General features: G+C 39.0%; 1 protein-coding gene across 1 annotated transcript in view; it reads left to right on the top strand.

Annotated features, from left to right (window-relative positions):
- The window catches only part of GRM3 (glutamate metabotropic receptor 3), a 91,254-nt gene that overhangs the window by 21,046 nt on the left and 53,749 nt on the right, over positions 1-16,459 (top strand). Inside the window, exon 2 of the mRNA XM_040644313.1 lies at positions 28-883. Coding sequence (XP_040500247.1) covers positions 28-883 — 856 coding nt within the window. The remainder of the gene's footprint in view (positions 1-27; positions 884-16,459) is intronic.

Genomic DNA, 16,459 nt, shown 5'->3' with positions numbered 1-16,459 from the left:
CCCCCCCCCCCCCCCCCCCCCGCCCAGGTGGCAAACCTGCTAAGGCTTTTCCAGATCCCTCAGATAAGCTACGCGTCCACCAGCGCCAAACTCAGCGACAAGTCGCGCTATGACTACTTTGCCAGGACCGTGCCCCCCGACTTCTACCAGGCCAAAGCCATGGCCGAGATCTTGCGTTTCTTCAACTGGACCTACGTGTCCACCGTGGCCTCGGAGGGCGACTACGGGGAGACGGGGATCGAGGCCTTCGAGCAGGAAGCCCGCCAGCGCAACATCTGCATCGCCACCGCAGAGAAGGTGGGTCGCTCCAACATCCGCAAGTCCTACGACAGCGTGATCCGCGAGCTACTGCAGAAGCCCAATGCGCGCGTCGTCGTGCTCTTCATGCGCAGCGACGACTCACGCGAGCTCATCGCTGCCGCCAGCCGCGCCAACGCCTCCTTCACCTGGGTGGCCAGCGACGGCTGGGGAGCGCAGGAGAGCATCGTCAAGGGCAGCGAGCATGTGGCCTACGGCGCCATCACACTGGAGCTGGCCTCGCACCCCGTCCGCCAGTTCGACCGCTACTTCCAGAGCCTCAACCCCTACAACAACCACCGGAACCCCTGGTTCCGGGACTTCTGGGAGCAGAAGTTCCAGTGTAGCCTCCAGAACAAGCGGAACCACCGGCGCGCGTGCGACAAGCACCTGGCCATCGACAGCAGCAACTACGAGCAAGAATCCAAGATCATGTTTGTGGTGAACGCGGTGTATGCCATGGCTCACGCCCTGCACAAAATGCAGCGCACCCTCTGTCCCAACACCACCAAGCTTTGCGATGCTATGAAGATCCTGGACGGGAAGAAGTTGTACAAGGACTATTTGCTGAAAATCAACTTCACAGGTAAGCGAGGAGCCTTTACTCATCTTCTGTGGGGTAAACAGGTGGAATCAAACAGGAATCAAATATCTCTGTCCCTAACCCAGAAATCTTGGTTTCAGACCCACAAAAAAGGGTTCAGACTGTTAAATATGCCAAGATGCGATATGATGGCTGTGATGTTCTTACTTATTTTTGAGTGAATATCTTGGTTGGTACACTACATGAAATCGAAAGGCTCCCTAGGCTAGGCTGATCTGTGGTAGCTGCCTACATGTTGGCTACGCTACATTTGCTCTCTTTCTTGTTAGCTGTGGGGTATGACACTTGTGATATGGGCATTTAATCTTCTTTAGCAGAATTGGCAACTCTCTAAGGAACATGAACTTCCAAGCCTTCCTTGTGGGTGATTTGAGCAAAAGAATCTCATAACTTTCACAGTGGGTGAGAGAAAAAAGTCGCTGTTTTCCCAGAGCTTAATTAGGGGCAAAAAGGGAAAAATATTCAGACCATGGTGATTTCCAGGCATTTGAGTTGATTTCTTCTGCTATACAGAAACATTTCCATGTCGGCATTGAGTTGTAGATTTTCTCAAATGATGTTATGAAATGAAACTTTTTCTGAGAGCCTGAGTATAAACAAACTGAAGGCAGATGGAAGTCACTCCAATAAAGCAGTGAATAGGCAAAGGTGTATCTGAAGTGGCTTCTGTTTCCTTTTCATTTGGTTCTAAGTATGGTAAAGTATTTCTAAAGATAGCATTGCACTTCCATGCATTACTAGCATAAAAAGCACAAAATGTTTAGCTTTGCATTCTCTATGAAGGTGCATGTGACACCAGTGCATTAAGGTGCTGGTTCTGAGGACTTTAGCTTTACCCAAGTCATAAATGGTAAGTAACATTATAGGGCTCAAAAAAAAAACTTGATGTCAGAAATATTACCATGATAAAATGCTTTCACTTGCCTAAATTGCTAATAATCATCTCCCATACCACTAGGGCATCATTCTAATCTACGCAGTCTGTTTCAATTGGTTTCTCCCCGAAGACATGAAAGTTTGTATACTCAAATCATACTGTTATCGGAAAAGTGGCAGTTCTCACATCTCCTCTACAGATGATCATTCGGAAATCAAATGACCTGAAAAATCACTGGTAGGACTTATGACCGTTGGTTCCTATTCCAAAATTCTAATTCCTAAACCAGCCTTGAAAATAAGCACAAAAATTACCAGTCTGCATTTTGCACATCTTTTCCTCTTTCCACCCAGAGGGAGCCAAAAGTAGTGGAAATCAGTTATGTCAATATTTTCTCCTATTCATCTACTAGATATCCTTACCACTGGAATGATTGTGTATAAGTGGTAAAGCTTAAACTCTTTCTGTGCCCTGTGTTCCCACAGGTGCATTCCATATAGAAATAATAAATACATATTTTATATATAATATCGAATCATCTATCTCAAAATCTCAGATCAGTTTCCACTGACATCTCCAGAAAATAAGAATGGACCACAGAATCAGTAAAAAAGAATATCTTTGTTCTAAATATAAATGAATTTCACAGGTATCTGTAAATAGCATCTACAATGCATTTAAGTCTTAAAGATAAATAAGTAAGCACCCTCCCTACCCTCTTCCCACTACCCTTGGGGTTATTATTTATCTTTATTCACCACATGTATTCATTAATCTTATTATTCTAATCCATCCCTCACTCCTCAGTATGCAAATACACAAATCTGTCATCAGCAGCTACTATTAAGGGAGCTCTTAGATTTCAGGGAACCCTTGCAAGGTGTTTTATGTAACCAAAATATTTTCTTTCATTTCCCAGACAGAGTCTTAAATGGCAAAGAAAAGTGAAGAAATAAGGCCATTATTTGGATAAATAATTGTCTTGTTCAATTACTAACTTTGATTCTACAATTTGGTTCAGCTTTGTAAATTTGACCACAAAGTGCTATTTTAGCCTTCTCAATTTGTTCAACATTACCAATCATTCTCCACCTCTGAAGAGAGTAGAAGGGTGAAAAACAGGTGGAAACTACAGAGAAGACAGGGAACTTAGACCAACCATCAGTGCCACAATGCTTAGTAATGTGGGAATTGGACGAAAAAGTATCTTACTATGGGAGGACACTGAGATGCTAAAGGAGCTAAATATGTACATTCTTAAAATAAGGCTAACCTGGTTATCTGTTGAAAAGCAGATTTTGTTTTACATTTTTTTCTGAAATAGTATCTCTGTTTTTCTAACTTGAATATTGACACAAGGGACTAATAAGCACAATAGTAAACAGCAAACAATTTTTGTTCAACTGGATTGAAAAAGTCCTCTTCCAGCCATCTGCTTGTACTCAGTGCATTTACACTGAGATCCTTCTGACAAAGGATAGTTGCAGCCAGCCTCCAAAGGGCTCTACTCACTTCAGAATGGAAGAGCTAAGCCTCCTGAGAATTTTAACTACATAAATTAAAATACTCTTTGGTTCCTCGGTACATTTCTACTAGCTAGTTCCAGCACTGGCCAACATGAGTATCCTTGAAGTTAACCCAGTTTGATATTCCTTTTACAAAAGAGATTCTGCAAAACTATGCTTTCTTAGAGATTCTTCAGAAGAGTGAGCTAGCTCTTCTGGCATAGGATCTAACCACTCTCTACCTCTTGCTGTGCGCCCCACATTCACTCTTCCTTCCGTAAAGACTACTTGCAGCTCCCCAAGCACATCATACTTTTATATTTGTCTTTGTATCCTCTGTACATGAAACGTACATGTAATGTGTATGTCTGTTTCCTCCACCTAGAACCCCTTACCCCATCCCCATCCACCCTATCTAGTATCTTCACTTACTCGGTCTCCACTGTTACCACCCTGGTCCAAGCCACCAACATCTCTAGCTACATTTCTACAAGAGCCTCCTAACTGATTCACTCTTGCCCCCCCTCCATCCCAGCCTCCACAACCCATTCTCACGGCAGCCAGGATGCCCTTTTAAAACTTAAATCAAAGCAAGTCACTCTTCTGCTCACAACCTCTTAGGGATTTCCCCCATTTCATCCAACAGTAAAAGTCAAAAAAATCCTTGCAATGCCCTACAGATGTCTTCCCCGATCCACCCCCTCCCTGTCCCTCTTGCTCTCCTGTCATCACCTTTCACTCCCCATCTTCTTCCCTTCACTCCAGCCACCCTTGTTTCCAAACTCAGGGCATTTTCCACTGGCAGCTCTCTCTGCCTGTAATGCCCTATCCCCATATATTCCTGTGGCTAGTCAATTCCCCTACTTTCTTCAAGCCTTTATGTCAATGTTAGCTTTTCTGAGGCCCACCAGGAAATCCTTCTGGAAATTGTAATTCACTGCCCCCACCCCATCACAAGCATCCCCATTTCTTTCTAAGCTGCTCTACTTCTTTTATACACCATGATTTTTTCATTTTTCTCTCACACCATCTCTTTTATTTTCATGTTTATTCTCCGTTGTTTGATCTTCACACTTGAATATAAACACAATGAAAACAGAAATTGTTACCAATTTTTTCACTGACATTGCTAAAGTATAATGCATGCTCAGTAAATATTTGTTGATTATGAATATCATTTGACACCCAAATTCATATTTCCTTCTCTGTCTCCATTACTACACTGTGAGCTTTTTCAAGGCAGAGAACATATGTTTCATCTCTGATCTCAAAGACCCAACACAGTTTCTGGTACAGAGAGTGCATTACATAAATGTTTACTGAAGGAATAAGGAATGAGAAAAATAATCAATAGATTTATAATATTCTTTTTTTGAAAATTTAATGTATATACTGTGTTCTCTAACAAATGAGTTCCAACAAAGAAAAGGATATGACTTCTAGAATGGCTTGCTTTTACCTAAGCACTGTCCTTTAGTTATGTTCTATCATTTTTATTTGAGATAAATTTAAAACCTAACGGCATTCGTCATGGATCTCTTATACATTCCTGTTTTATAGATGAAGCCCCAAAACTCACAATAATTTGTCCAATGTCATCATCTGGTTAGTGGCAGGAGCAGAGACTGAAATCCAGTCACCAGGTCCAGGGCTGCTTTTGGGTGTCACCAAGGACCCTGGGACATTGAGGTCTTTGATCCCAAATACCTAACATCATTTCTGACATACCTTAGATCTTAATGGGATTGAAGGAATGAAAGACAGTCAATAAATAAGTCTGAAATACCTTTCTTTCTGGGCTCCTTCTTATGATTCCTTTAATGCTCCTGGGCCACTTTCCCAATTAGTTGGAGCTGAGGTGGTTCATAAAACACCCACACTTTGGAAGCTGAGCCTTAGAATCTAAACTTTAGGATATTAAAAAAATTTTTTTCAAAGCTTTTTTGTTGTTAGTAAAGTGATTTCCATCTGAAAGAGCCATGTCATCCAGAATTCTGAAAGAAATATTTAAATGTGAATTATGTTTGTTGTCATTTGACTTTTCAAAATGACTTTGAATGAAATTCCATGTGCTCATCATGTAAAAAGAAAGCTTAAACTACCGAGTTAGAAAGAGAGGAAATAGGGCCATTAAACATCCACAGAAATGCAATATCACTGTGACTGCTGTGTGTTCACAGTACAATGCAATCTCTCTCACTTTTTATTCTGAGACCAATTCCAGAAAGTGGAGGAGAATAAAATCATAGAGTGACAAAAGGCCTTCCTCAAAGATGAACTTGCCCCTATTCCTCACTTGACAGAGGTGGAAATTCAGGATGTCAGCATTATTATCCTCACTTACTGAAGCACATAAAAGTGAACTTAACTGTCAGAGTGATGTGGTAACCAGAGTACACCCAATTCAAAAGAGAAAAGGAAGAGCTCCCACTTACTGAACATACTGCCAGGGGTGCTCCAGGACACATTCGCTATCGAGGAGGCAATCTCTTGGAGATAACACTCACAGCATTCCTCTGTGTGAGTCGCAGGGGTGGGTGGGCTAGAATGTTTGAGAAGGGAGAAATTGAGAACTTGACACAATAGGAAATGTATCCAAGATCACATAATGAAATGGGCGACACCAAGGTCCTGATGTAGTCATTCATGCCACAGATGTGTTCAGACTTCATGCTGGGACCTGGGGACACAACAGTGAACAGTACAGTGGCAGTCCCTGCTTTCTGCGGCCACTCTAGAAGCAGGACGATCAGGGCTTGCGGCATTAGGGTCTTGCCCTAGTCGTTGTGTTCTGTTTGGAATACAGTTTTTGTTTTGAGTTGGAAAATTATTGTGTCTTAACTTAGGCCCAGAAGACACCTCCAACTCACTGAACAAATCTCACTCCCAAGGTTTGACTTAAAGGTGAAGAGGACAACTCTTATGCTGGACTTGTGGTCCTAATAGGACACACAGCGATGACAGCTTTTGTTGCTGTTGCTCATTTGGTTGGTTGCTTTTTTCCTTTTTTCTTTTTTTTGGGGGATGTGGGGGTGGGAAGGTGAAACACACTCATCTCTTGGTCTCAACAAGGGGACAGACTGCTGAGATCAGAGCCCAGAGCCTGGGGGTGGGGGGAGGGATGGTGCAGCCTGTTCTTATGTTTACAATTCTCCACACCTGGAAGAGGAGCAGAGGCAGAAAATGAGCAGTCCAGCATCACTGTCCCATTCACCTTTGCGTCTGACTCATCCAGTAGGTCCAAGGATCACTCCTGGTTCAGACTGTAATCACAGAGCACAGGCCAGGAAGGGCAGATTTTCTGGAACACTGCACTCCAAGGAATATGTTTGAGCTGGCCCGAACCCAGCAAGAATCTCCTCTTGAAAAGTACAGGGCCATCCAAGGCACAGCGAGGAAGCCAAAATGGTAATGGCCACATCTTTAGATGAATGGGCTTTGAAGTCCCTGAAAGAGCAAACTGCTCTTGATCTTGCTTCCTCCCCTGGAACATTTGTAGTTCCCACAAAAGCACAGAAACTTGTTCCAGCTCTGCTGATCAAAAGCATTTCCAAAATGTAAAGATAAATATCCTGTATTTCTTTCTTTCCTATTCTCTCTGGTCAGCTTCCTGGGGTCACAGGAATAAGATTTAAACCCCCGAAGGACACCACTAATGTGGTTACTTATTTGTTTATGCACTGCACATCTGTGCTTTGGTGTCTTAGAAGCTTGAGAAATGATTCTCATTTTAAGGTCACACAGTGGAGAACAGGAGTCTCTAGAAAACCTCATTTTCCACTTTGGCCTGAGCCTTCTGCTGCTGCTGCTTATTATTCTTATCATATAGTTGTTGTTGTTGTTGTTGTTATTTCATAATCCTTATGATTCATTTGAAAAGCCATCCTGTCTACGAAGCAGAAAAAAGTAATCATCCCTCATAAAGTATGAAAGAAATGAATTCTACCACCTTGCTAATCAGAAAAAAGTATAATAAATATACTATCTTCTAGATGTTTCCAGGCTTTTTGGACACTGTGGTATATTTTTAGGAATATCACTTACAAAGGTGTCTGGAGATTGAGGAAAATATTCTGAGCATTTTCTAACACTATAGCTAACATGTAGTTTAAAAATAAGTTTAGCCTATGTTCTTGACCTTTGGGACACCTGGTGTTATCCCACAATAACCTGGTCTTTCAAGGTTTCTAAACTCAGTTGAATTGGAAACACGTGTTTTCCTACTTCATCTACCTTTGTGCTACTACTCGTCTTCAACAGAACACTGGGGAGCCAAAATAGATAAAGGAAGTGTTTCCAATGGATTCAGAAAAAAATTTCTGCTCCTGATGGCAATCATATACTGAAATAGAGGACTTTTCTGTGCACATTTTAAAAGATTACACTGCCATCAAATGAAGCAGGAGATTATGGGGGATCCTTCCCAGAGTTGGGTTTGGTAAACCTTCCTAGGAACCTAGCAAAACTGTCCTAACACCCGAGAGTGAGCACACCTTCTGAAGATTAAGGATGTGAGGTTGCATCCTGAGGAGCAGGCACTGAGGAGGAAAGCTAAAGAACTCAATGCCTGGTCACTGTTCTCACCTCCCTCTTACTGTAAATGTTCAACAGGTGTCCACAGTATTGTTAGTCACTCTATGTGATATCTCTAGGAAAGATTACATAGTCATCCATCACATTTTTTCTCCAAACCCCTATCATTATACCAGGGGTAGTATAAGCCCACATTTGTATTTAGTTCATTCCAAAACTGTGATGGTTAAAGGATTCATCCCACTGTCTGGGATAAATTAGATTTTGATAAGGTGGCTGAGTCCCCAGAAATTACACTACTAAGTAACATTTCAGAATATTCAGAAACTTAATTCCATAAAAGAATTATAAACAATTTTACTAGCACAGAGTTGACTTATACATTTCCAAAATAATATCTCAAATACAAAATTATGTTCATACACACACTGAACCGCTGAACCAAATATGATTAGACATTCTATGACTGACCATTAATATATTTTTATTTTTTAATTTTTTAAAAATTTTCTTCCAGCTTTATTGAGATAAAATCAACATATAACATTTTGTAAGTGTAAGGCCTACAACGTGTTGATTTGGTATTTATTCATTGAAGAATGATAACCACCACAGCATTAGCTGACACCTCCATCCCATCACAGGATTACCATTACTTTTTTGTGGTGAGAACATTTAAAAACTACTCTCTTAGCAACTTTCAAGCATATAATACAATATTAACTATAATCACCACGCTATACATTAGGTCCCCAGAATTTATTTATCTTACAACTAGAAGTTTATATTCTTTGACCAACATCTTCCCCAATCCCCTAGCCCCTGGTAAACAACCTCTGTAATCTGTTTCTATGAGTTCAGCTTTTTTAGAGTTCACGTATATGTGATATCATACAGTATTTGTCCTTCTCTGACTTACTTCATTTAGCATAATGTCTCCAAGGTCATCCATGTTGTCACAAATGGCACGATTTCCTTCTTTCTCATGGCTGAATAATATATACTATATCTTATTTATCCCTTCATCTGTTGATAATTTAGTGGTTTGCATATCTTGGCTATTGTAAATAATGCTGTAATGAAAGTGGGAATGTAGGTATCTTCTCAATATCCTGTTTTCATTTTCCTTGGAAATATATCCAGAAGTGGGATGGCTGGATAATATGGTAGCTTGTTTTTTTTAATTTTGTGAGAAACCTCCGTATTGTTTGTCATAGTAGCTGTATCAGTTTACATTCCTACCAACAGCATGCAAGAATTACCTTTTCTCCATATCCTTGCTGACACTTGTTCCGTCTTTTCTGTTTGATGACAGTCATTCTAACAGGTGTGTGGTTCTAGCTCCTTGTGGCTTTGATTTTCATCTTCTTCATGATGAGTGATGCTGAGCATCTTTTCATGTACTGGTTGGCTATTTTAATATCTTCTTTGGAAAAGTATTTATTCAGTTACTTTGCCCATTTTTAATTGGATTGTCTGTTGCCATTGAGTTGTGTGAGCTCTTAATATATTTTAGATATTAATCCTTTATCACATAGATAGCCGGCAAATATTTTCTCCCATTCCATGGGTTGCCTTTTCGTTTTGTTGATGGTTTTCTTTACTGTGCAAAAACTTTCTCATTTGATGTAGCTTCACTTGTTTATTTTTGCTTTTGTTGCCTTTGCTTTTGGTGTCAAACTCAAAAAAATCATTACCATGACTGAGGCCAAGGAGCTTACTCCCTAGGTTTTGTTCTACAAGTTTTATGGTATCAGGTCTTATATTCAAGCCTTCATTTATTTCAATTTGATTTTTATGTATGATGTAAAATAAGGGTCCAGTTTCATTCTTTTGCATGAGGTTTGCCCAGTTTTCCCAACTCCATTTATTAAAGAGAATATCCTTTTCCCATTGTATATTCTTGCTTCCTTTGCCATAAATTAATTAACCATATGTACATGGCTTATTTCTGGACTCTCTATTCTATTCCACTGATCTATGTGTGTGATTTTATGCCAGTACCACACTGTTCTAATTACTGTAGCTTTGTAATATAATTGGAAATTAGAATGTGATACCTCCAGCTTTGTACCTTTCTCAACATTGCTTTGGCTATTTGGAGTCTTGTGTGGTTCTGTATAAATTTAATTCTTTTCTCTATTTCTGTGAAAAATGCCATGGGAATTTTAATAGGGATTGCACTGAATCTGTAGATCACTTCAGGTAGTGTGGACATTTTAACGATATTAATTCTTTTAATCCACGAGCCCAAAATACCTTTCCATTTACTGGTGTCTTCTTCAGTTTCTTCCATGAACATCTTATAGTTTTTAGTGTACAGATTCTTTTCCTCTTTGGTTAAATTTATTTCTATGCATTTTATTCTTTTTGATGCTGTTGTAAATGGGACTGTTTTCTTAACTTCTCTGATAGATCTTTGCTAGTGCATAGAAACACTGTTGATTTTGTATACTGATTTTGTATCCTGTAATTTTACTTAATTTTTAAATTAGTTTTAAGTTTTTTGGTGGAGCTTTTAGGATTTTCTATATATAATATCATGTCATCTGCGTATGGAGACAGTTTTACTTCTTCCTTTCCAATTTAGATCCCTTTTATTTCCCTTTCTCTCCTAATTACTCTGACTAGGACTTCAAGTAGTATACTGAATAAAAGCCATCATTCTCTTGTTCCTGATCTTAGAGGAAAAACTTTCAGTTTTTCACCACTGAGTATGGTGTTAGCTGTGGACTTGTTAGGCATGGCCTTTATTATGTTGAGGCATTTACCTCTATACCCAGTTTACTGAGAATTTTTATTACAAAAGGATGTTGAATTTTGTCAAATGCATTTTTTTCCTGCATCTATTAAGATGATCCTATGATTTTTATCCTTTATTTTGTTAATGTGGTGTATCACATTGATTGATTTGCAGATGCTGAGGCATCCTTGCATCCCTGGAATAAATCCCACTTGATTGTGATGTATGATCCTTTTAATGCACTATTGAGTTTGGTTTGCTAATATCTTGTTGAAGATTTTTGCATCTGTGTTCATCAGGGATATTGGTCTGCAATTTTCTTTTCTTGTGTGTCCTTGCCCGATTTTGGTATCAAGGTAATTCTGGCTTCATAAAATGAGTTTGGAAGTGTTCCTCTTCCTCTATTTTGGAAGAACTTAAGAATAATGGTATTAACTCTCCTTTAATGTTGGTAGAATTCACCAGTGAAGCTGTCTGGTCATGGACTTTTCATTTGTTGGGATGTTTCTGATTACTGACTCAATCTCCTTACTAATAATGGGTCTGTTAAGATTTTTCTATTTCTTCATGATTCTGTCTTGGTAAGTTCTATGTTTCAGGAAATTTAATTCTTCTAGGTTGTTCAGTTTGTTGGCATGTAACTGTTCATAGTAGCGTCTTACGGTCCTCTCTATTTGTGTGGTGTCGGTTTTAATGTTTCCTCTTTTATTTCTGATTTTATTTATTTATTGAATGTAGTTAGGCCCCTTCCAAGGAGTAACTGGGTGATGGATGTTTTCTGTCTGTTCCCTCTGCCCCAAACCCTGGAGTACAGCTACAGTGAGTGCTGTCCATTAATAACGCTTCTGTGTTTGCTGTAGTCCTGGGGATTTTGTTGATACAGGCCCTGTTGGCTTTCAGAGGTAGGTGTTTGGGGAGTCCCTCCCTCAGGTGGGAGTCTTAAAAGTTGGGATGCTACATGTTGTGTCCAAACCTTTACTCGTCTGGGAGAAGCTGGGAGTTGGGGGTTCCCTCCTGACTGTGTGGTGCTGTGCTAGGGGTGGGGTTTATGGCAAGAGTGCGTCTCAGCCTTTCTTATCCATTTCAACGTGGGTATTTTTTTGTTTGCCTAATGTATAGACATCATTAGGCTGATTTCTGGATTTGTTTAGAGGGAAATGCTCCATGTGTAGCTGTAAATTTAGTGTGTCCATGGGAAGAGGGGAATTCAGGAGCTTCCTATGTCACTTTCTTTAAAGACTGCCCTCTGGTTTTATTCTTACAACCAAGAATCCTGATGAGTATAGTGTAATTCCTTTATGAATGTTTGTCTCCTATTGGCCATTAATATTAACTGACTACTTGTCCATTCATTCATTCCTCCTAGCAGATGTGCAGCAAGTTAACAAAAGTTTTTGAAATATCATAGGAAAAATTAAGGCAATTGAATGTGACTTTAAGTAGTCAACCAATTCAGAAAACATCATTATTTCTATTTTAGTTGTAGAATGAATTTGTCAGGTATAGAACCCAAGTGAAGATTAGTTTGAGAACCATTAGTCTAGGTTACGTAGATTCATTTTTGAGACAAGACTGTACATTGTTTTCCTGAAGTAACTCAGTTGGCTAGCTATAAGTCTCATATTTGACCTTTGTGAACTTCTTACATAATTTTTTCTTCATGGTAGAGCACAAACAGAATTGGGGATTCCTAGTGCTTCTGGAGAAAATTTTTTTTAAATATGGAGAGGATTTATGCACTTTTCAAAGAATTTTTAGTATTCAATGTGAATTAGTGTCAGATCTTACAAAGGATGAGAAAAAAATGAGTAAATAAGTTCTTTCTGCCCATAAGTAGCTGCACAGTTAATACAAGCTATATGAGAAGATAGCTTTTACACTCCAGGGTTCATCTTGGGCATCTTGAAAGGGTCTGGTATGTAAAGAGGGATCAGCAGTGAGCAGGGAGTCAGGAACAACTTCCTAAAAGATGTAACACTGGATATGAGTAAGATTTGTTAAGAAGGAGGGAGGGAGAAAAAGATTTTCCAAGTGAAGAGATCATGCTACACAGGCATGATCATAAACTTTCAAATGTTTTCTTTCTGTTTAACCTGTATTAAAGTGCAGAGCTCTTTTGGAAACTAAAATTAAACTGAAACAGTAAAGTGTTGATCTGATTTTTTAGATTAAATCTGAAAATATACGTTTCCAGTCCTCTTATATAAGAATATATAAAATTTTCCAAAATCACATTGTTTATGGTCACTAGCCTATCATCTTTTCCCTGAACTTCAGCTAAAACCAATGAAGAAAGTTCTAAGGTGAGAAAGGGGAAAAAAAGAAAAAGAAATTAGAATTTATTGATTGCTACCTGATTGACAATAACCATTTTATATACTTCATTCATTAATTCTTACAAAAGTCCTGTCAGGTAAGCAGATATTATTCCCTGTATTTTAATGTCATTGAGGCTCAACGGACTTTAATGACTTTCTCAAGTTTGCAAAGCTAAGTAGCCTCCAAAGACAACCCAAAGCTGTCTGTTTCATGAGCACTGTTTTCCACAATTGCTTCTTAAGGAGAAAAAATAAGTTTGTAGCTAGAACAAGGGTATAGTCCCATCATCATTTGGCTCAACTTACTATGTGCAGTTGTGGTAGTAATAAACAGTTGCCCCAAAATGTTCATTATTCAAAAGGAATTTGTTAACTCTTTCGTTAACTGCTATAATGATATATTCAATAAAGAATGACTCATAGTGAAAGCCTCTAATTATATCCTTCACTCCTTCCTCTGAGAGCATCAAACTGTAGTAGATCAATATTTGTAATATCATACTGTTATCTCCAAGAAGCAAATTGGAAAAAAAAAGAAAAGTAATCAGGCTACAGGTCAATGTGTCTTAAATATTAAGACTACATTTTTTCTGTCATCCCATTCTCTCATTCTAATTACAAACCTCCATACTTAATTAAAAGTAAAATAATGAAAGAAAGAGGAAAAATAGTGGGTCTGAAACTCTTCCAGAATTTCCATCCAACACCCTAGTAATTTTGTGGGTTTGTCTGGTGTATTGGTAGGTTTTTCTCATTGTGTTCATATTGTTGGGTCATGGTGGTAATTTGTTTTATAGTACCCATAACAAATCAAGTTTTCTTTGTAAAAAATAACTTAAGAATACCACTGATACTTTCATAAATTAGAATTTCTGAAGAATTTTCTACCACAAAGTTTTGTTTGTAAGCTATCCAGTCACCAATAATCACATGGTAGCACTCTACCAGCTTCTTGGAGTTCTTAAAACGTTCTTCTCTGTCCCTAAAATGCTCCTGGTCTAATAAAACCCTAAACCTTGATTATCTCAATTTTAATAAAAGTAGAAAACAAAGAAAATTTATCATTTCTTAATAATCAAAAGCAAGTCTTTGGATAATGCAGTTATTTATATCCCCTTCATTTTTATTCATCAAGAACTCTGTGTCAGTTCCAGAAATATTTTAAACAGAAAAAATATAAATAAAATGTTTCTAAAAGAAAACCCAGAGTGCCAATTTCCAGAGATGGCTTTCTTCACTGCTTTTGCCTACCTAAATTCTCCCTATGAATTTATCCTGTGGAAGACCCCCCCTTAATTCCTTCGTTTTCAGTATGGAAATTTATTAAGTTCTTTTTCTGCTTTTTGCCTGGCAAGGGTCTTTTGCTGCTGAATTAATGCACTAGCTAAACAATGCAAAAAAGGAAAAGGAACGTTTACATTGTTTTATTTTTCTTCAGAACATTATATCACAGTTTCCTTTAAAATATTGTGGCAGACAGCTGGAGAAGTGAAGTAAGATCAATTAATTGACAACAGAAGAAAACAAGAGCTTTCCATTCGACTTTGCTGGCATCTACCTTTTACATTTAGCCATCTAAACTACTAGACCAAGGACTGAATTAATTAATACTATTCCCTGAGTGTGCAGGCTCATCCCTTTTAACCATATCTTGAGCCACAATGTGGCAGGGAGTTTACTTTCTTGTCCCTCAGGTTTGATGGGCCATCATAAGAGCTCACACAGTCAAGAAGCTACAATGAAGACGCTGCCCAAAAATCAGAATTCTAGAATCTTAATAATAATTGTGAAGATGTAGATCAACTAGCATTTTATCATTTTAAAAACACTTTTAAACACACTATGACTAGACCCTTACCACAGCCCTCTGTACTCAGTGGAGTAGATGTTATTGTTTATTATTTTATTGATGAGAAAATGGATAATGGGACAGGTAGTCACTCGCTCAAGGTCAAAGAAAAAGAACCCCCCTGGATTAGAATTCATGTCCTTTGATCATTATCCAGTGATATGTCCCCTCAACTTCCAGTGTAACAGGCAGGTAATGATACCTGTCTAATAAAGCAGAAAAATATTACTGGAGGCAAAACCGGTCTGATTATATTTGTTGTTGGAGCCCTGACAGAATATTGACACTAAGCAGAGCAAGAGACTCTGAATCAGCAAAATTCATCTGCGTTTTCAATTTGCCACTGCATGGCTCTGTGGCTTGGGGCAAATCCCACAGCTCCTCCAAGACTCATCTGTTAATATTTTAGAAACACAACAGATCTGTTGCTTGCCAAATAGAACTAGCAGATACGGTATTTTTGCCCTTATCTTTCATATGACTAAAGTGTTCTTGCTTCTGGAAAGATTATAATTTCTGGGTGTAAAGAGGATGGTAATCCACATTCCACTCACCCTGAGACTTCCTGAAAGAAATAGGATCAGAAGTGGACTTTGAAGAACCAGGTAAATTTCCTGTAGTCATTCAGTATTTACTGCTGACCTTATCTACATCAGTGCCAACCCCAGACCCTAGGAATTAAGCAGTGAAACTTAACAAAGTCCCTTCCCTTGCAGAGCTTCTGTTCCATAAATAAACTAGTAAATCCATAGCATGTCACAGGGTGATACATGCCACAGAGAAATATAAAGCAAGGCAAGTAAATTAGGGAGTCCCATGTAAGTGTGTTGGGGGGGTGGGGGGCAGATAGAGTGTTACTGTCCTATAGAATGTGGTCAGGGAAAACTTCACTGATAATTTGACATATGACCAAAGCCCTAAAGGAAGTAAGGGTACAGGCCATGTGGAAATATAAGAACATCCCCAGAAAGGGAATAAGGACGCCTGAGATGAGAACCTACTTGATGTGTTTGAGGGAAAGCAAAGAAGCTAGGGTGGCTGGAGGGACTTAGCAGGTACAGAGGTGGAGGAAGTGAGGTTAGGGAGGTGGTGGTGTCCAGAACCTGGAGGACCTTGTCACAACGTGGGATTTTACTGTGAGTTGGGTTAGAAGCCACAGGAAGCTCCACAAGAGAAGTGACAGGAGCAATAGCAAAGATTTAGAATAGGGCACATTTTAAAATTATGGTTACACATTGAAAAAGCTAATAAAGAAAGCCTGTCAGTGTTGACATCCTAATACATATCTTCTATAAATACTGAGGAATCTAAGACATTTTAATTTCTGAAGAGTAAGCCTTTTGTTAAAATTTCCAAGGTACTCAACTAGAACCCAAATCAGTTCTGTCTATTGTACGTTAGCAGCTAGGCACCAACGAATTTACTTTTCATATGCAGTTGTAATTTTTATACTCCACCGCAAGACTGGACAAAAGAACTTACCAAAGTCACTGTGTGATTCTGTAGAAATCTGTACACTCTCTATCCGGACTTCGTACCATACCATTGTTGATCCTACCTACACAAAGAAGAAAAAAAAATCACTGAGTGATGTTTGCTTAGCCCCGAATGTCAGGGTGATAATAGGATATTCTTCTCTCTACACCTGTCTTCCCCACAGCACAGAACCCCTAATCTAATTATGCAACGTCAAGCAATCCACAAGTTGTTTTGGCCTCTTCCACTTCCTGTGC

Source organism: Ursus maritimus, unplaced genomic scaffold (genome assembly GCF_017311325.1).
Source record: "Ursus maritimus isolate PB19 unplaced genomic scaffold, ASM1731132v1 scaffold_3, whole genome shotgun sequence".
Lineage (NCBI taxonomy): Eukaryota > Metazoa > Chordata > Mammalia > Carnivora > Ursidae > Ursus > Ursus maritimus.
This window is presented reverse-complemented; position numbering and strand designations above follow the sequence as displayed.